Source organism: Cynoglossus semilaevis, chromosome 19 (assembly GCF_000523025.1).
Source record: "Cynoglossus semilaevis isolate Cse_v1.0 chromosome 19, Cse_v1.0, whole genome shotgun sequence".
NCBI lineage: Eukaryota > Metazoa > Chordata > Actinopteri > Pleuronectiformes > Cynoglossidae > Cynoglossus > Cynoglossus semilaevis.
Genome location: NC_024325.1, coordinates 5,612,520 through 5,634,382, shown reverse-complemented (window position 1 = coordinate 5,634,382; position 21,863 = coordinate 5,612,520). Strand labels below are relative to the sequence as shown.

At 39.4% G+C, this 21,863-nt stretch overlaps 1 protein-coding gene across 1 annotated transcript in view; it reads left to right on the top strand.

The window, feature by feature from the left end:
- The first annotated feature begins 241 nt into the window (after nt 1-241).
- The window catches only part of igsf9bb (immunoglobulin superfamily, member 9Bb), a 56,268-nt gene continuing 34,646 nt past the window's right edge, over nt 242-21,863 (top strand). The window contains exons 1-3 of the mRNA XM_008332483.3: nt 242-648; nt 16,584-16,775; nt 21,416-21,562. Coding sequence (XP_008330705.1) covers nt 585-648; nt 16,584-16,775; nt 21,416-21,562 — 403 coding nt within the window. The 5' untranslated portion in view covers nt 242-584. The remainder of the gene's footprint in view (nt 649-16,583; nt 16,776-21,415; nt 21,563-21,863) is intronic.

The window sequence follows — 21,863 nt, the reverse complement described above, 5'->3', positions numbered from 1 at the left end:
ACTGTTATAGTGGTACAATTTTAAAAACTGTACATTTCATACACAGTCAAAGTTTATAATCTTTGATCTCATAATTGTAAATGTTATTTGTTTCAAACCAATGGTTTGTCTAATTTCTTATATTTCGTTTTAAAATCTGCAGATTCTCACCAGAGGGAATCCCAGGCTCAGAAGTGGGTAATTCTAAAATTTCCGAACATTACCGCATGGCTTAAATGCATCATCGTCGCCGGGTAAATGATAGCATAGTTATCGAATCAACGGCGGCAATTTTCTTACCTTCACCAATGAGAGTCGTGCAGAGGCGGGAGCTGCGGTCCTGTAAAGGCTGGCACTTGGTTTCACAGCGGCGTCTGCTCTCGTCCCATTGGCGCAGGTGATCCGTCTCAGGATGCGAGTGGAGAGCGGAGGAGAGGGGAAGAGAGAGGGGAAAGCGCCGATGGAAAAGTATCCAGGGCTCGGTTAGGAAGAGAACAGGAGTTCGGGCCGCTTCCGCTTGTCCTCGGGCCACTCGGCGATGAGAGCTTGACCGAAAGGGGCACTTTGAGATATGATGAGGTTTATCTCTGGTCGGCGATAGTACTATGATTTGGTATGTGGCCACTTTGATAGCAAGTGTATTCAGCAGCCGAGGAACGGCCGCTCAAGGTGAGTCGAAGTGCAGTGTCTCTATCCTCAGGCGCCTTTTGCTCAACTTTCCTTTCCTGAATTTTTATCGACAATAATTTTAAAACATTTTCTTTGCATGTCTTTGCTTTACTTTGAATATGTCGCTGCGGTGTTTAAAAATAACGCCCGGCTTTGCGTGGTGAAGTTCATGTGTGTGTATATGTGAGTGTGTATGTGTTAATCACCGCACCTGAGTGGAGCCGGCCCGGCTGATGATGACATCAACGCTCCGCTGAGCTTTAACAGGCTGCAGGAAAGAAGTCAGTCATGATGTTGGGAGCTGCTGTTAAAATGTTTAAAAACAAGCTGAGCTGGTTGTTTCCAGTGTGCGGTAGATAATGGAGATCAGGACCGTTTTAAAAGGCTCCACTGTCAGATTTAAGGCTGTGTCAGGTTCACATTACCGGCTCCACAGGATGTGAGTCTGCTGTCCTGGAGCTCCAGGACATTTTGCGGTGATGGTGGATGTGGAAGGAAGGAGGAGGAGGAGGTGGTGGTGGTGGTGGTGAACAGCTGAGGATTTGGACTGCGGCGGCCGCTATCACTGAGCCTTACGCCGGCCGTCAGCCTTGGGTAAAATGTGAGGGGCAGATGTGATTGAGTGTGGTGGTGCGTTGGTGTAGATGTCATTAAAATTAACCTCTTCCTGTGGAGCTGTCCGTGCTGAAGCTGTGCTCACAGCAGCTCTATCCGCTAGAGGGAGCAGTTCATAAGCCGGCTCTGTTATAAGGTACATGTGAGGGAAAGTAGACCTGATTTTCCTGGTCTTTTCATCAGACAAGTGTGATGGTGCCACTTTGTCCGTGTAAGCTTGGAGCTATTTTACCAGACACTGATCTTTGTGACTGGATGGAATCAGAACCCAAGTGTTTCTGTCTTCTGACCTTCATGTGCAGAGGTTAGCAGAAAAGGCAGTGATAATATGGCTGATTATAAACTCCATTTCAAGAAAATGTCAACTGTAATAGTAATAATAAGACTAGACTGTCATTTTGTGAATTGCTTTGTTAATGGTAAAATGATAGTACATGACAAGTACAAGAAGTTGCCCTCACCATAAAATATGTTATCTTTATAATGAAGTTTTAGTTTGGGAATTTACTTGTTGCAGACTTGTAAGTTTAATTGCAGTTGTCCTGCTATATATATTCATATACCCACAGTATTTGTTTTTTATGAAAGCAAATTGTCTTTTTCTGCATACCATCTTTGGCATATGGATGTTCATTGGACATTATGTGCTGAACTGAAGATCATCTCAACTTTGAAAAATAAAGTTTCTGTGCACTCACTGTTTAACTGTGTTGCCTCACAGCAAAAAAAAAAAAAAAAGCACATTCAGCAGCATTGGCTCTCTTTTTCCCAGTTTTCTGAATCATTTAGGTACAACATTGCTGCAGATATCGTTTTTAAATTGTATGAGTGAAGTACCAGGATGCCCCCGTCTTACCATTTTATTTTCACTTTTCAATAACAGCACAGCATTTAGTTTTTTAATTAGATTAAAATAATATTTCTAAAGGCCAAAAAGCTATCTAATTTATCAAAAATAAATTAATATTTATTAAATTAGTAGTGGTTTAGAAGTAATTTATTTAAATTAAGGCAAAAATAGAGCAATGTATTTCCAAAATATCAAAAAAAGCTATTTTTAAGGTCTTTATAGGTGCATTTTATTTTGACAGTTTTGACATATATTTTAAAAGTAGACATTTATCTGTCCATTTGTTTCACTTTGTTTCTTTCTTTTTCTTAGAGTAGAGACAAAGCATTTTAAGGCTAGATAAAATATACCTGTAATGCAGCTTGACCTCTGTAGTCGTGGGTGCTTTTCTCATGTACAGTAATTACATGCAGGATGGTGTGGTGAGAGTAATGAACAATGATGTTTCTGCTGAGAAGAGAGCTGAGCTGTATCTGGAACAGTGTCCCCTCTGAGCTTTGTCTCTACTGGTTTAGAAAACTATCAAGTGCTTCTGTGTGGCGGTGCAGAATTTTTTTTGCCCTCCACCGACACACAGTAATTGTAATTGTTAATACTGGTGAATTTTGCTTCGTGTCTCGGCTCGTAGTTACTTGGACTGGCACTGAAGGATGTCCTGTCTTAGGACTTGAGAAGTCCTGAGACAGGACATCCTTCTGCCTGAGTGCTGCCGTCTCAAACTAGCAGCTGACAAATGTCTTAAATCTTAGCAGTGACGACTCCGGTCCAGACTGCCTATTTTTTTCTTTCTTCTGATCTCTCTCTTCGGCTCTCCCTCGTGTCCCGTTCCCCGTTTCTTTTTCGATCCAAGTCAAGTCCTGATGAACCCTCATCTCTCCTTTCCCAGTCTGTCCTGTCGACTTCCTTTTCCACCCTCTTGGATGAACCCGCCTCCAGCATGACTGGGTAGCAGAGGAGCGGGAGCACAGTGGGTTGTGCTAGTGGAAGCTCAGGGCGCCTTCCACGGCAACCGTCTGTTGCCATATGCAGACACACTTGTTACCCATTCACATGTGTGCACACACAACATATACATACACATGTCAACACACAGCCAATCCCTCTGGGACCAGTGTCGCTTTAACCCGGAGGTGAGCATTTACCAAAGAAACTGCCGTCTGCCATAGAATGAATCGCACTAATTACGACCTTGCTGCGAGATAACTATAAATCATCCATGGCTAAACTGTCTAAAGGAGGTATGACAAGAAGTTTGAGGTTTTACAGTACAGGTTTTGGTAATGTTTACAGTATGAAGAAAATAAAGCTTTTTTTCCTCCAAATAGCCTTTACTTAGGTCTGAGGACTTCCACTGGAGAATTTCTTCTTCGTAGAATTTCTCTGAGATCTTTCCAGCACCAGGTCACAACAAATCAAATTTCTGATGCTTGCTCCAAATGCAAGTGTAGAGCTTGACGAAGACATGATGATCACACCTCTTGAAGCTGTTTTAGACGTGTCTGAACATGCCTTAATTATCAAGTCTTATCAAGACGTGTGGAAGTGGAATATCTTCAGAACATTGACCTGACCTTGTACATAAGAACTGTACAGAGCCCCCTGCTGTCTTTACACAGGGCTTCTGGGAAAACACTGGAAATGATCTGATATCAGAAGAAACTGATTCAGTCTCTGCAGCTCGTTTCAGCTCTGTAACTATTATTTTCTTTCTTTTCATTCTTTGGTACCATTGTGGCATGTCTGTTTGGGTTTCAGCTGTTATCACCAAATCATTACTTCCGTTGGGCTAAGATGTCTGTGTCGGAGACTCAAGACTCTGATCAAATTTCAATTGGGCTGGAAATCAGATCAAGTGAAAAATGCAACAAGGAGGTGTTTGGCAGCCTCTTGAATGTCATCTTTAGAGAGTTCAGGCTGACTGGAAACTGCTCAGCAGGCGCCAAATAATGGTGCTGACTGCAGTGTTGGACTGAAAATCATATGATGGGAAGAAACACTTATGGTCTCCGGCTCCATTCATATGTAACTTGTTTTTGGTCGAACACGGATGTACGTCTGGCTGGTCTTCTTGATTAATATGTCTGAAATGGATTGTAAAACAATATTAAAAAAAAAAAGAAAAATCAACTGGACCAACTCCAACTCTGTTGTAAGTGTTCACAGTGGTGAAGTTTGAGCCATTCAGCTAACAGCTTGTTGACAAACCTGGTTCTTCTTCCACAGTTAGATGCATGTTGAAGGCTGATTAATTTATGTGTTTATCTATGTATATATATATATGCATATATACTTTTCTACATATGTGCATATACATTTGTATATCTATATACATATGTGTATACATATTTTATTACATATGTTTATACATGTGTTCATGTATATATGGACTGTATATATGTATGTATGTCTACATACATCTTCATATTATTAATTGCACTTCTTCATTTTCAGGTCAGGCTCCCCCCAAACTAACTTTGGCGAGCTCAGGGCAGACTGATTCATAATGTTCAGACCAAGGGCTTCACCAAAATTTAAAAAAAAAAAAAATCTTCTAAGCAGAAGTGTAGTTAACATGTGATGAAAGCAGAGGGCAGAACAATGGAAGACAGCCTCAGACAGAGCAGTAAGACATGACGGTGTTGGCACCTGCACTGACTCTCAGCTCCGGTGTCCGATGCTGACAGCCATGTCAGCATCCCGGCACGAGAGACGCTTCACTGTGTACTAGGGTGTCATAACCGAGCTTTGACAAAGATCTTCTTTTACACAGCTACAGGTACTGAACAAAAGGATTGCATTTGTGTGTGTGTGTGTGTGTGTGTGTGTATGAATGTGTAGCAGCTGCTCAGCTGAACTGACACGACAAAGTGGAGTTGCATCAGTTGCTATAACTGCAGTTCTTGAGTGGGATAGGATGAAATGACTGTATAAAAATAATGCTAGTGTAGTATTAACATTATCTGGGTGTAGATGCATACTTTAAAATGTAGTATTGGATCGGTGCATAGTTTCACATATGTGCCAATATCCATTGAACCATTTTCAGCAACAGCAGAACGTCTGTTCATCAGACCTGCATTCAAACACAACACGCAGCAGTGCAGATATGATGTGTAAATGTAGCCAGGTCATTGATGAATTAGTCAATGTGTGCTTCAGTCACTTAAAGGCCAACAAGGATCTGCAGGACTTCAGGTACAGCACAGTATAAACACCACTTGAGTTGCCACATTAATAGGAATCCATAAGAATGAATACAAACCTATGGATATTATTTGTAAAATAACAACTTGAATGAAAAAATGATTTTAATTAAATATAGAGAATATAGAGGCATTTGAATGTAATATCAGACCTGATACTGTTATCTGTGTTGGTTCATATAGAGAATATAGAGGCATTTGAATGCATTTGAATGTAATATCAGACCTGATCCACATTAATTATTCATTGTATTAGCAAAACTGAATGAATGTGCTACTGGTGGCCACGTCTTATGGACTCTCTCTCTAAACACAAACTGTGTTTGCTTCATACAGTAAGTCCTCAGTTGTTAATTTATCTAACTCTGTCTAACTTCAGGTCTAGGCAAGTAGGGCTGGAGACATTTTTTTCAAAAGTTTATTCTTCCTTAAACTTTCAGGTGAGTGATTACATAAGATCTGAATTCTTACTTTCAAGTGTTTCTTGATACAGTGCATTGATATATTTCTGTGTTTCTGCTCAGTCAGTACAGTCAGATTCTATAACACACACACACCACTAAGCTTTCCTGTCTGACTGAAGATTAGATTAATATGGAGCTCTGGGGCTCCAGGAAACTTTTCTACTTGTGTGATTCCATGCTGTTGACGCCACTGAAGATTAGATTAATATGGAGCTCTATGGTGCACTTGTGTGATTCCATGCTGTCGACGCTCGAGTCAGAGCGTGTGTATTTTTGGGTGAACTGTGTGTGTAAATGAAGCTGCCAAGGAGCACTGCTGTCTAATTAATTCTATTCCCAGAAACTTTCCTTGCATCTTTTTTTTTTTTTGATGATCCCAACAGTACGATCTTGTAATGAGTGCTCTCTGAAAGTGGGTGGCTGCCTGGCAAAAACAAAGCTGCTGACCAAGAAAAGGGAGACTCTAGTCTTATTAACAGCACGGATCTAAATCATGGGTGTTCAGCTTTTTCCCTCAGAATAACCTGTGTGTTGGCCCCGCTGTGATTGTTTCATTAATACCTTTATTGATCTGCTGCTGATCACTGCCCTTCTTTAGTCAGTCCTACATTTTTTATGTAGTAGTTAGTAGTTAAGTAGTGTTGCTTAAAAACACATAGAGTAATTTTTATATATTTTGTTTTGTAGCAGTCGTATAACTATGTTTGTCTGGTATCTTAACGATTGGTCAGATAAATTTACACCTAAATGATAGAATGACAGTGTTAAGGATTCACAAAAATTCACAGGTATTGGTATCAACTATTGAAATCCTGGTATTGTGACAAATTGTTATAATGTTATATAATTAAAAGTTAAAGGACACTTTCTTTCACTTTCAGAACCTAGTCACTCTTAAACAATCAGAATCATTTTATGAAAAAGTTAAACTACTGTTTACAGGGTATTTTGCTGTTAGGCTTCTTTGTAGGAATCCACGCCACGGTGTTTCCAAAGTATTGAATGTCATTTTAACAACCTTGAAAAATCAACTATTCTGCACCAAGCATTTGGACAAATAACACTTTTGAAAAGCAAACCAAAACTGAACGTGATTAATTTTCTAAAGTGAAGCTGCACAAGTACATTTTTCTTACTTTTCAGAAATACACAACAGGGTCGGTCTGAACACTTGTAAGCTCCCAACAAGCTCCATCTCATTAGAATGTGACAATATTCAAATCTGCATGATCCTCTCTAATGTGAAAGTACAGAACAGTCTGTTCCTGTCATTTTGCAGTCAAGTTACCCAGGGATACTTCTATCCCCACATTCCCAAAGTGAAAGCTAATCTGTAAAAAATGAAACACGTCTACCGTAACACACGAAGAGGGCGTCTTTTACAATTTATTTTTTCACCATATGTTCTTGTATCAGTTTATGTATTTTGAGGTTTCTGCTGTGGGTTCTTTTTAGCATCTTTGCTGGATGACCATAGAGATTCTCTATGGCTACAAGTCTGTTTCATATCCATGAATTAGACAATGTTTAAAATGTCTTCACTCTACAGAAGACTTTTAAAAAAGGTTCCTTTGAGACCCTTAGAGTTTATTGAGGCAGTTGAAACTCTGAGGTGTTCAGTCAAAGTAAATGGTCTGTGGTCCATTTACAGTGTAATTTACTCTCTTGACCTAACAGGGTTGCCACTCCGTACATTTAACAGCCACACCTTGTTATTGCCCCTGCTGCTCTAGAAATGGTGCAAACGCACAATAATGGTTAGTGTTACCGTACATTTAGCATCAGGAAGTGTCTCAACAGCACTCTGGACAGTTCTCGTATTTTTAATACACAACATATGGTACCATTACTGCCCAAAAGGTTAACATGTTGTAGTTGCTGTACTCTTCAGCTACCATTGTTGAAAACAACATTTGGTGGTGATGTGGTTACAGATGTGCAGCTAACATAGTATACAGCTGTAGAAAAGTTAGTTTGGCAACCATAATCGACAGGAGCAGCAGAGGTGAGGGAAGCGGGACTATGGAGGCTGAGGGGAGGCTGGAATGACCCACTGCTGCTACTTAAAGAAATCTGAAACTACATGGACTGAGGAATGACTTGATACTATGTTACTATGATAGCACCCATGTTGCCTAGGGCTTATGACACACTTAAATCAAGCCACCAACCTTTTAGATGTCAATCAGCCCAGTATTTGGGCCACCTAGTTGACAGCAGTCGTGTGACTGAATGAACACGTCTGTTGGCTACACTTAATTGTGTTTTTGTGAAGGTTTTGGCCAAAGGTTTTGGCTTGATGAAGTATTTTATTGACATGGATCACTGTTGTTTACAACATGGTGCGTGTTTGGGAGACTGTTGACATTTTTGACAAGTCAATTTTTTATCCCGGTCTTTTAACTGACTTACCCATAGCAGAATAGGAACCATAAATAATGCAAGATGCAGTAACTCAAGAACGGTGTTTTCTGTTAATGACTTTTCATTCGCTCTTTTGTTGCCTCCCTGTATTATTCACTGGAGTCATTCATCACCTGAGAAGGGAGCAGAATGCTAGTAGATAAAAAGGTTCAAATCCACAGGTGTACCTCAGAATGAATGAACACAGGATCTCTTGAGTCTTTAAAAAAAAAAAAAATTAGGAGTAGGAACTCTTCTTTTCTACACATTTGCAGCAGCTCCCTGAATCCACAGTGGCTGCTGCTATATTCCTCATCAAGTGCAGCTTTGCTTCCTGTAAAGGTTCAGTTTTATTTTTTCTTCCACCAACCAAAGCAGTATTGTGGTTTTCAAAATTTCAGAAAGTTGCATTCTGGTAGAAACTTGTTTCTTTCTTGTTTTTTAATATATGTTTTCCTGTTTAGCGAGTTATTGTGTCAGTTTCTCCTGCCACTGTCAATTAACACACATAATTAAGTTAATTTGATCCTCTTAATTGACACCAAGTCTGAATGTGAGTGTAAATGTTTTTTGTCTTTATACATGGTCTTATAAAGGACTGACACTGGAACTTATGTTTTACTTTCGTTCTTCACATGTTGATTTACAGATGTGTAAAAGACAAATTATTCTTGTCTTATTTTGCCCTCTGGCTATCATGTTTATTAGCCCACCGTTCTTACTGACCTCTGTGTGATGAACAAGTTGATATTTATTATACTTCATGACTGGTAATGCTTTGTTAAATTTTGTCGCCGCATAAAGAGTGAGAACAGTTATACTTCATGACTGGTAATGCTTTGTACAATATGCCATGTCAGTGTCTGGTCATATCAAACTCAGAGTTCAAAGACTTCTTTGTAATCAGAAGTGTATAACAGAAGCTCACATGTGGGGCTGCTAAATAATAAAACATATAATACGGCAATAGGCAATTTCTATTTTTTATCTACACGCTGTTGAAACGTGATTCCATGTAGGAGTAATATCAAATGACAAATTACACGGCAAAGTCTCCTGACACTGTGACAGGAGCCTCATGTTAGACCACAGTGGTTAACATGGTGGTCTGTGGACAGGAGTGGATCTGTTGGTTTACCATGTGGACAAGTGTCCACCCTGTGAAATGAGTTTATTTTTTTATGTTTTTCCTTAAACGGTGAAATCAAATCTTGAATTAATGTTTACTGAATGAATAGAAATGAATGTATTTCTACATTAGGGGTTAGAATCTAGTTGCTTTTAGTGCAGGTTGGCGACATCAACCCCTTAGCAACTATGTAAAAGCAAACAGCTGTCGTATAGATTCATATTGTATCTACCTGGTCTACATCTGTGTGTGACATTCTGACCACAGGAAAAAAACCATCTTGGTTGTTTCAGCCTGTTCATTGGAATGGTTTAGCTTTACTGTGAGGCTAACGGCTCTTGTACACACTGTGTACTCTGGAGTATTGTACTCCATCATGATCCCTCCTCCTCTGACCAGCTATCCTGAGGTGACTGGCTTCCTGTCTGTCTCATTTTACAGCCTGGCTACTCATGCAGCACAGTCAGCGTTCTAGACACCGACTTCTCCAGGCCCATTAAACATTCATTGGATAAAGTCATATGATTCCTCCACTATAGCCGCGCCTGAGCCAGTTTAAATTCATCTCTTAATCTTGGTTTGGCTCTCCAACCCTGATACTTCAACCCCAGACACATTCTGAAGATATGGCTGCCTACAGGGACGACGGACATAATAAGTGCAATAGACAAATTGGTTAAGTTTTGGGCATTTTCTTGATGGAAGTCCTTGATGGATGATTCCTTCCTGACAGTTCAACAAAAAAAAAAAAACCCAAAAAACAAAACAGTTTGATGTAAACGTTCGAGGTAAACGGCACAGATGACGGCACGTGACAACTGTGGTTAGCAGTTGTAATCAATAATAAAAACAAGTATAACTACTAAATATACAATGCCACCAAATACTCAAAATAGTCATGTCACAAAGGTACTGTAAATAAGTGAATTGTTTTTCAGCAGATCTGTGTTAGTAATGGCATGAGTTTGGAGAAACATTATCTGCTGGAAGGCAACATATGTTAAACTAAGTTGTATTGTAGACGAAAAATGCATATAAATGTATGGATATATGTAAATACATTAATGTACTATTTAAAGTAACATACCAAATGTATAGAACTCTGCCATTGCCTGACACTGAATCTGCTGACATTCGACCTAGTTTATGGTAAATAGCTCTCACTAGGACCTGCGGTACGTTTGAATCCTTTTGGTGGATTTAATCAAAGCAGATGTAAGGAGCCAAAAACAGCCAGAGGTTTTTAATGAAACTGCAGGACGGCAGATGGTCGGCAAAGTAAAATCTGTCAAAGCTGGGTTAGCGGTTACGTAATGACGTAAAAAAAACCAAACTTTTGAGATGCACCAAACAGTGAAGTGCTCACAGTGGAGTTTTTATTGCTTTCTTTTCTGTTGTGATTCCTGCTATTGTGATTGCATGTTCTCATTTTTAGCTCTCATTTGTGCAACTTATTATATTATTCATTATTACTATTATAAAATACTAATTAAAAAACAGATCATCTAAGGCTTAATGAATATTCAACTAGCCCAATTTGAGTAGTTTTTGTTGCTCTGATTTCAATGTGATAAAACAGTGCTTGTTTGGGCTGTTATTTTGTTATATTCAAATGTCTTAAATGAAAATTGGCATTATGTAAGTATGTATATATGACAACCAAAAATTAAAAAAATGACTCAACCGCTGAGGGCTTTGGTAAGTGACATATCTTTTGAAAGGCACTGAGCTCTAATTAAGCTTTTCAAAGTTATAACCTAGGTCCATTTCATTCTGATTAGTATTCTTCTGCCCCCCAAAATGGAAAGATCAGTTCAAAAAACGTCCTCAGTCTTTGGATGAGGCAAAGAATCAGAGATGGATGCAAAAGAAATTCTAGAAAAGAGTGCATTAAATCTCTGATAATACCTGTATTTTGACAAGAGGTTAATAGTTGTAAATATAGCGTGTATTTGGAGAAATAGCATTGGTGTGTCCAGGAATATTTTTATAGTTGATTTACCTTTAGCATAAAGGTGTGGTTACTGTGAGGATGTTAGTGACCAGAGGTCACACATGGCCATGCTCCTCCAATGGAGTGTCAGTCTAACACGCCTGTGTCTGCCAGAATTTACCCAGACGTAGTGTGAAGACTTGCACCACAGTTGTTTTCTTTATTTTTTCCAAAGTCCAAAGCTGAGTTTAGTTCTCTCTATGAAGCTGAAATTTTCTTCATACTTCAGTGTAGAAACCAGAATTAGGTCAAGTCCCTCAGCCCCTGGCTCTGCATTTTAAGTCACCTTTGTGGATCCAGGAATCTCACCATTAAAACTAATGTGTTTGAAAGCCCGCTCCCCTCCTGCCCCCCTCCCCCAAAAAACAACATTGTTGATGCTGCCCATTGAAAGAAAGTTTCTTTAAACACACGACCGTCCGGGGTGTTCTTAGACACTGCAGTGATCCGAATGGGTTTCTACTGCCGTGAAGAGACTTTTGCACAGTGAATATATTATATGCTGCTTGCTTTGCACATTTTGCATATTGATCTAAAAGTGTAGTGTAGTTCCCTTTGATCCCACACACAGCAGAAAAGTCTCTTTATAGGTTCAATCTGTTATTGTCTTTTGTTAAAGAAGCTATTTTCATGCTGCTTGTTTAGGTGAAAAAGGGAGATATTTTTGGTGTACGCCGTCATCTCACAAGTTACGGTTAAAAATATGTTCATCAGAGTCTGCTGTTAGTTTAAACACGGAACATTCGGTTTTATTTAGTTGTTGCTTCACGTGCTGTTGCTGCTATGCTGTTGACAGTCACTGTGAGAAGAAAAAAACGGAACCTACCTATGTACCAGGACTAAGAATAGTACGTGTTGTATCTGATTATATATTAATTTATACAAGTGTGATTGCTTCCATATGTCTCTCCCCCAGGTTCAGCTGCAATAACAACCCATTGAAGATGGCTGGTTTAATCCCATTCATTTTGCTCTGTATATCCAGTATGTCAAATCTTTGGAGTAGATTTAACAAATTCTGCGTGTGATAAGGACGGAGACTGATGTTGCATGTGGAAGTTTAAAGCTGATGCACTAACTAGTCAGCAGACCAGGAAGCAGGACAGAGAATTGAGGCTAAATAGGGATCGGGGGAAGGGAATTAAATAAAATAGAAATTAAATCTTTTTACAGTGAAATTGAAAAAGTCTGGCCATGATGACTTGGTGACAGCTAATCCCCCCCCCATAAAAAAGTTTTCATTCATTTATTGAGTAACCTACTTTTTAGTTGTTCAGAGAAAGTTGTATGGTAGGTTACTGTAAGTTTGAAGTTGATTTGAAGTTGCAGAGTAGCTGAAAATACGACACAGCCCCATAGAAGGAATCTGCCATTGTCAAGAACATCAAGATAGTAACCACATGATGTGATGTCGTGATGTCATGACTTTAGCACAGAATGACAAATGGCTCAAATGGTTTCTTTAATTGTCCTACAACTGCCTGAGAGTATGACCAGTCTACTTATTGATGTGGTAAATAGCCAGATGACAAAATCCATATTACAAATGTCAGATCAGGTCACTGACTTTGTCATCACTGTCTTTTGTCCCCTATAATACAACTCTTCTTAATCAAAGCTTGTCACGTGATCACCACCATTCATTTCCACGACCTGACATTTTATTGATTATCTCCACAACTGGAGTTCAACATCAGTGTAACGTGGATGAAGATTTAGTTGAGGTGCAGCCATGAATGGCTTCATGATAATGCATAGACCTTGTGATAATGGTCAATAATTGATGTAAAATCTCATCTTTTTTTATTTTTGACTGACACTTAGCTGCCTGAATGCCTCCGTGCACTTTATATTGGAAGGAAAAAACCCCATCTATTAGAATGCCAAAGTTTTCCATTGAACACTGGTTGAATTTCTATTTTTCTACTTTAAACAAAACAGATGGAAGCAAAGAACCACAACAATCTGTTTAACTTTCAACACAGACTTCTTTTTTTGAGGGGTAAACAATTGATAACCAAAAAAAAATAAATTGTAACACCCATAAGAAAAGAGAGGAAGAGGTCATTAAAAAATCACTCCGGATTATTGAAAACATTGAACGAGAACATGGAGAAACAGAACAAGAACACCACGTTCTGTTCTTCAGGAAAGCAAACAAACAATAAATAAGTGGGAAAAAGGCCAGGATTACCACAATTATACTTGAATACTTCAGGATTGAAAAAAAATATATAAATGTGTTACTGCTGTCATTACCTCTGAACAGCCCCGTCTGGTTTATCCAGTGATCTACTTGAATAAACCAAAGCTCATCATTCTTCCTGAGAGCTTCTCAAAGCATCCAGCCTTAGCTTTTATGTCTCTGCCGTCACCGTGATATACTGTATGCCTTTCTGCTCCATCACTGTCCCATGGCCAATACCATCAAGTCCCTGAAAGAGATCCAGAGCATGGATGAGCTGATGCAAAGAGTGAACATCTTTAAAATTCTTAAATTATATGGTGTGAATACTTGAAAGCATCCTAAACACGATTCAAGCCAAAATGACCTAAAATGTCTTGATAATTGTTTTTTAAAGGTGCATTATTATTATTATTATTGTGATGTCATTGCACAGCCACAGCACAGTGTAACCTCTGGGACCCAATGAAAAACCAAATGGAGAAGAATTGACTCACTGCATTGTAAACTAACAAAGTTACTTGATATGTCAGTCTGTGGGACTACATGTATGTACATGCAGGTTTGTGTGTGTGTTTGTGCATAAGCCTGTCCTTGCATCCTCACATCCTCAGTGGTTCTTCCATCCCCAGGGTGTTAGATTGTCAATGAGGTAAACCCATATGGAGTAGGTGGTGTGTGTGTGTGTGTGCGCGTGTGTGATGGAGAAAAGAGAGAGACAATCTGTAATCTGTTTTTCCTCTGTGTTTTCTGTCATCAGTTAGAAACAGTGAAGTCATACCTTCCAAAGGGGCTGTGTCTTTTTTCATGTATATATATATATATATGTATGTGTGTGTGTGTGTGTATCTGCGATGATGTCACCAGTAGCCAATCAACATGTAGTGTTGCTGGAGGTAGAGCTTATGCGTGTGTGAAGGGGCGGGAGGTGCACCACTGGGAAAAGCACACTTGCTCATTTATCTGGTTCTGCTGCTGTGCACGCATGTACAGCAGCTGATGACTCCACAGGCTTCCTGTCATAGGCACAGCCTCTCTCTTTTTCTCTCTGCTTCTCCCGCTTCACGTACGGCTACGGACCAGATCGTTTTCTTTGCTCGTATTTGTTTCGATGTACCTCACTCTCGCTTCTGTAACAAAAAGCTCTAAATCACTCTCTGTCTGCTCTTAGAAGTAAACTTTTCTTTTCTGGTTTTCTCCTCAGGCTTCTTGGGCTTTATATACATACCCACCTTATTATCCCCTTCAAATTCCTCTTTGCAAGTGTGAGGGAGCATCTGTACAGTATTATATACCAGAAAGCGTGTTTCACTATGGACATAGTCCACAGACACTATAGACAGTTATTTAGGTTTTAAAATCACACTGTATATAAAGTCATAATGTAATAGTAATAATACTGCGTGTAACCCTTTAAATTTCAGTCACAATGCAGTCTTTGCCAACAATTGTGCCGTAGCACACCAGTGTATGGTGAGAGATCATCAAATTATAACATTATACTTATTTGTTTTGAAAAACAGTTATTTATTTTCTCTTTCACTAGGTGGCAGCAGATGGCAATGCAAACTAAAAAAAACAAAAAGAGACTCAGTAGTGTTGAAGAATATCTTGGTGTTTTTCTTCAATTCCTGTTGTATTCAACTAAATGGGTAATGGTTTTATACCGAGTCAGTCAATTGTGAGTAAATATATAGAGGAATAGAAAGTTATATTTCATTACAAATTTCTATGGTTCTACAAAGTGTGATTTTTTTTGTAACATAAAAATGGAAATGTATACAGAATAAAGGCTAAAATAAGGAGAAAAATCTAAACATAGTATTAATGTCAATGACCTGTCACACATTAATATGTGTAACAGAAGAAACGCCTCACAGCTGCTGACTTTTCATTTAATTATACTGGCTTTCACATATGAAATAGAAAAATGAAAACATATCTAGCAAAATATCAATTGTATTCATCCACTATATGACACTACCTTTAGAATATGAATGGCCCCAAGTCAATTTCCTCCTCTACAGTGCCACTAAGTTAAACAGGATATTAGAATAACACAAGAAGAGCGATCCAACTGACATGAAAAAAAAAACAAACTGTGTACAAACAGTGACATTTCAGTTGGAAACATTTAAATCTTTTTGCTCTATAGAAATAAAAAATACCTGGAAATAAATTGCTGAACAGAGATCTTTCCAGCCATTCTACTACTTAATTTGTGGGACTAAATCAATTTATTCGATTATAGGTTTGGACTGGCTACTATTAAGCAATGATTTGTATTTAATTCTAAACAAAGCTACGGGTTTGCAAACTCGTACATCAACAATTTTTGTTGTATTTCTAAGCAGAATATCAACAGAAAAGTAGAATATTGCATGTGAAATTGAGTTATTCCTGCAGCACACAACTTTTACTATTTGAAAAGAGCTGCACACACACACACACACACAGTTGTCATTTGTGTGCCCACCTGGCTCCCTCGTAGGCAGTCAGTGCATCTGATTAGCTCTATCGACTGGTAAAAGGCTGCTACACCAGGTTTCCGCTCATAAAGCCAAGCTACATAGTAATTAGTCTGAGATCGATGTAGCTGTCCTGTGTATGGCTCAGACACACAGTCGTTAAAAAAAAAAAAAAAGAAAAAAAAGGAAAGAGGTTAAGATCAGGGAATTCCTTTTCTTTTACTATTCCACCTATTCCACCTCATCAGGGAATTCCTTTTCTTTTACTATTTCACCTACTTGATTGTTTTCTGTTTCACGTTCTTTCAGTATGTTGGTACGGATCTTTATATTTCAGTCACTTCTAAAGAGTTAAATCCAACATTTGTAGTTTAGTTTTTTTATTTACAAAAACCTAAACTCTACATACAAACAGAATAATATATATATATATACAGTATATATTCTGTTACATTCCTTCTTTGAGCCTGAAGAAATGGTCTTTGCCTTTAAAATTTGTGAGTGCTGCATGATTTAAAAAAATGCTGGCCTCAGTTTATGGTAAACTATATTTGTGAATCAACACTGTGAATAAAGCATTGTGATGGCCTGTTTTTGACTGCACACACCTGCTCCTCCGTCGCAGGTGCCCACGGAGTGCGAGAGGAGCCCCAGTTTGTGACAGCACGTGCAGGAGAGAACGTCATCCTGGGATGCGACGTGTCCCACCCCCTGAACGGCCAGCCCTACGTGGTGGAGTGGTTCAAGTATGGAATGCCCATCCCCTTCTTCATCAACTTTCGCTTCTACCCTCCTCACGTGGACCCAGAATATGCTGGTAAGGAAATCAGAAGGAAGAAGTGGCAGAGGTCAGAAAAGGACATTTGAGTGATGATGATGATGATGATGATGATGATAACAACAACACAGAACTGTGGGTTCATCTCACTCCCAGTAGGACAATGAGCAGCAATCAATTACTGAGTTTATTTCACTAAATAATTAGCAAAGCTTTACTTCTCTGACAAATAAACAAAACAAATCCAGATAATTAAATTCCATTAGAATGGTTCTGTGTCTGTATTTTCAATGTGACACACTGTGCTGCTGATTGTTGTTGTTTAATAAGACGTTCATCTTTTTTGTGCATTATGAATTTAGCTCTTAGAGATCGATGCTCTGTATCTAATGAACTGACTGACTTAACACTATAACTATTCCCTGAACTAAAGTGAAAAAAATATTGTTTGTGATTTACAGAATGCAAACTGGGTTTTAACCATAACATCCTTGCACATTAAAAACAGGCATTGTAACAACATATTAATCAACAACAGTGAAATCCTTTTCAAAGTTGTTGTTGGCAATTCAACAACTGTTATTTTGCAGTCAGAGAAAGAAAGAAACAGAATGTTTTCCCGTTTTGCTTATATGTTGCCAAAAGAATCAAAGCAGAGTAATGTCATCATCTTCATCACCACCGTCTTCTCAAAGGTATCATCTCTGATTAGTGTTTGCTTTCTAATGCAGACTTATAAATATGTCGCCTAATGAATGTTGACAGTTTTAATGATGTGACATTTTCTTCGGTGGCGAGGGCTCCTCTGTCCCTGAGCTTATCTGCATGTGCAGCCTAATGGTTTTGGAGGTAAGAGGGATTTTTCTGTTTCTGTCTGCTTTGGATTCCTCCGGCTTGATTCCTATGGTTTAAAGAAATGTTTTACTACAGCTGTAGTTCAAATAAATGTGTATTGCACAGTGTAAAAAAAAAAACCCCAACAACTTAAGTTTAAATACAGTATAAATAACTATCGCCACACTGCAGTTTAAAGAAATTAAAAAGTGTCAGTTGTGCAGTGGTGAAACCTGCCAGCCATACTGTTCTTTCCATGATGGAGTCGCCTATAGAGTCTTATAATTATGGCGACGCTCATGTCAGAAGGATCTCTTTGCAGATTAGTTCTGTGTAAAAGTTTGGGAAAAAAAAAGAACCTGAAAGCGATTCTCGAAGACACTGTGAGCCAGTACGCCTTCAGATGCAGTGGGACAACAACATCCCACTGTGAACACAGCATTCCATCACTGGAAAGGTCACATTCAAGGGTCAGAGTTTCTGAAATACATAGAGAATTACTTTATTTTGTGACCTCTTTTGAATGTTAGGGGTTAAGGCTTGAAGCCATGAGACACAGATGCACTGAGATCCTTCATGCTTGGTCACAAACCAGGCATTGTCCCGTACTGTATCTCAGAGAGGAAGACCAATCATATGTAATTCACATTAGATTATGTCAAACAGAAGCGATAAGAAATACAATGGCAGAATACAGGAAGTGAAACATGTTGGACTGGAGACTGGACAAATGGAATTTGTTGTTAAGAAAATGAGTATGCGTGATGATAGGTGAACTTTAAAATAAATTACACCATATTTTAGCATACTCTTGTTTATGGGTCTGTGCCAAGACTGGAGATTCAATATAAAAGTACTTGGTAAAGCTGATTACATAATTAAGTGTACTTTTAGGTCCTACAGAGTATGTTTTGAATTCCATTATTTCACCAAGTGAAATCTCTTAACTGTACACCTGGCACCAAGACAGGGCAATTGATTTACAAAAACTATCACACTTGCAAAAGAAGCAAAAAACATTGAGGGTAAAATGAAAGTGACACAACCTAAGAACTGTTTCCAACAGAGCTAACAATAGTACAAAAGCCAAAGTACAAAGTACTACACTGGGTCGTTGTAGTCTCTCAGAAATGCACCATCACAGTCACAGCTTTTTTAGCTCACAGCAGAAGCAATGCATCCTCTCATGATCAATCTCTCAATCAATGCAATGCCAGTTTGGAGGACCAACAGTCCAGCTAAGTGACAGACAACCACACGGTGGGCGCTAGGACAAGGCATCAGTGTGGACTGTCCAAACAGGACACAAATAGACGCATTATGAGCCAAAGTCCTGTCGAGTTTTACTTTAGCTGCCTGAGGAATATGTGACCTAGTTTGGGATCACATTTCATTTGAAACAGTTTGTGAAATCAAGTTGGTTTTTAGGGGCATACATGTGATTAAAACTACATGTCAGCTTTCCACTCCTTGCTGTGGTTGCAAAATCTCAGCCAGAGCTGGATTACATGATGATGGCATCATCCGTGCTTCATTTCCAAACGACTGACTCAAAAGAAAGGCATTTTACAGCCCCGCTCAAGGATCAAAGGTTACTTTATGTCATGTTACATTAATCCTCTCCAGTGTTCATTTCTGCACTGCCAAGTTAATGACCAGGCCTCCTCATTAGTAAAGTTGAAGAGTTATTAACTAGCAGTTCAAATAAAATTAGCTAATAGATGGTCTGTAATTTAATTTGAACAGTGGAACAGCTTTACTCTCTACAAACCTCCTTCCTCAGCTTTAATTCTTCTTAATACAAAGTTACAAACAGACCACACAGAGGAAGGACTGGTAGGAAATCTTGCCTTTCACCAAAATTTGAGGTTCTGGGTCGCAAGGCCGGGTCGCGGGGGCAACAGTCTGAGCAGGCACACCCAGACTTCCTTCCCCCCAGACACTTCCAACTTCTAGGGGGTTCCCGAGGCGTTTCCAGGCCAGCCGAGTGACATAGTCGCTTCAGTGTGTCCTGGGTCTTCCTCTTGGTCTCCTCCCAGTTGGACATGTCCCGAGCACCTCCAGAGGGAGGCGTCTGATGGGCATACAATGTAAATGCCCAAGCCCCCTCAGTGGACTCCTCTCGATGTGAAGCGGCAGCAGCTCTACTGCGAGCTCCTCCCGGAGTTGTCTGTTGTCAGTTGTCTGTTTATAATGGTTTTATTTGTTACACCAAGTTACGCTTCACGGTTCTCAACATCTGTCTTGCTGCTAAAAATATAATATTGCGGTAATTATTTTCATTGCCTTATCACGCAGCCAGACATGTTGCACATTACCAGTTACAAAAGTATCACAACAGTCATTTTCTATTTCTCTAAGTGTGGATTTTCTGTAATAAGTGAAAAGGATGTGACCTCAGAGATGAGAGCGTGAAGGTCAGATCAGCATCTGGCAGTAAAACCGCTGCTGCAGTTAATTGCTATCTTTGACAAAGCAGTGTGTACTGTTTTTAAACTACAAATATCAAGAGTAGACAGAATATTAATAGCAGCATTTTCCCTGTTTGCCTTTCCAGATTCTAAATGTAGAATAAAGGTCTTTTTATTAAGCAGCTGATTCCAGAAATATCTGTAGAATGTCTGTTTTCACCTTTGTTGAATTTTCAGAACTCGAGCCTGTAAACAGGTCATTGGGCAGTGTGAATCTGTTCTGTATGAATCTGAGGGTGGCGTAGCTAAATTACAAGCTGACTACATTGTTATTGGGTTTTTTTTCTTCATTTTTCTTCATTTTGGTGTCTTTCAATGGCCTTCAAGGCTTAGATTCTTTAATCATACTGTTGCATTTAGTTTGTAATAAAACAGAAAGGGAGCATAGCTAGCTAGCTCACTAACTAATTTTGCACATATTCATTGATTTATTGTTTAAGTATTGAATAGTTTGGCCACTAGTTCATTATCACTGACTTGTACAATTCACACATTTCAAATCTCATTGAGAAATTAATTCAGCTTTCATTTGTCTTTCATTGCTAGGATGCACACAGGCAAACACCAATCACTGCTGGATGTGTTTGTGAACGTGTTTATGTTTACCTGATAAAGAGTATGTTTATAAGGGCTAATCAGAATCCTCAAGTAGAGAGGGGCTGTGGGTGGGGGACTGGGTCGAGGTGGATGAGGGGCAGCCAAGCTTTGATAATGTTGATATTTAGCCAGTGTTCCCACAAAGCACTTTGTTTAGCCCTTATCGCCATCTGTTGTCATCTACCTGCCAAATTGCCTGGGTCCCTGAAATCAATTTCTATTCTTCAGGTTCTGATCCTGCAGTAGAGCGCACCTCTCTGACTGTGTTCCCTCTATGTCAGAACTTCAAAGCTGACAAAGGTGACGGCGACTGTGCTGCTGTGAACAGTCACCGCTGACATCTTGTCGTGTCGACCAACTTTTTTTTTTACTCCTAGGAGTAAAAGTGATGACCTGTCTCTGCCTCAGTGAAGCTCAACAATCGCCAAAGTCACACAGAGAGACAGTGACATGTCATACACCGTACGGTGTAGGTGACAGATTTAACCGCACAGATACGTCTGTTTTTGATGTTCTCATTTGAAGTTGCACTCAGTAGCGCTGCAGTGCATCAGTACAGAAATGGAGGTTGTGATGTTTCCACAGTTCTCTCTGATCCCTGGATGTTTGTGTCTGCACTCCTTCTTCTCTCTTTACATTCACCTCCTTTTCTCCCATCTTTCACCCTTTGCTCATTCACCTCTCACCTGTGTCCTTCTCCACCTCATTCCCTTCATTAAATTCTATCCTTCTGTCCTTCTCACCTCCTCGTCCCTGTCCTGCTGACTCCACCACCAGGCCGCGCCACTCTGTACGGCAAGTCCTCCCTGCGGATAGAGAACGTGCGTTCGGACGACCAGGGCTGGTATGAGTGTAAGGTGCTGATGCTGGAGCAGCACTACGACAGCTTCCACAACGGTAGCTGGGTGCATCTGACTGTCAATGGTAAGAAACCTTTATAGAACTGTATGTGTACTACAATGCATGCTGGGTGTATGCCTGTGCTGGTTGTGTGCTTGTGTGACTGTGGATACTGTTAATAGTAGTAAATATTTTTATACTTGAAATTGACTGTCATACTACCAGAAAAAAGGCCAAAATAAGAGTGAAAAACTGTCATTAGCAGTGGCATGTTACCGTTAACTGCAAAGATCTTTTTTGCTATGTAGTAATTTTAACAACTAGGCTAAAGGATATATTTAATAAAATGTTAAAACTCATCCGTTAAAGGTCCTTAAAAATGAAA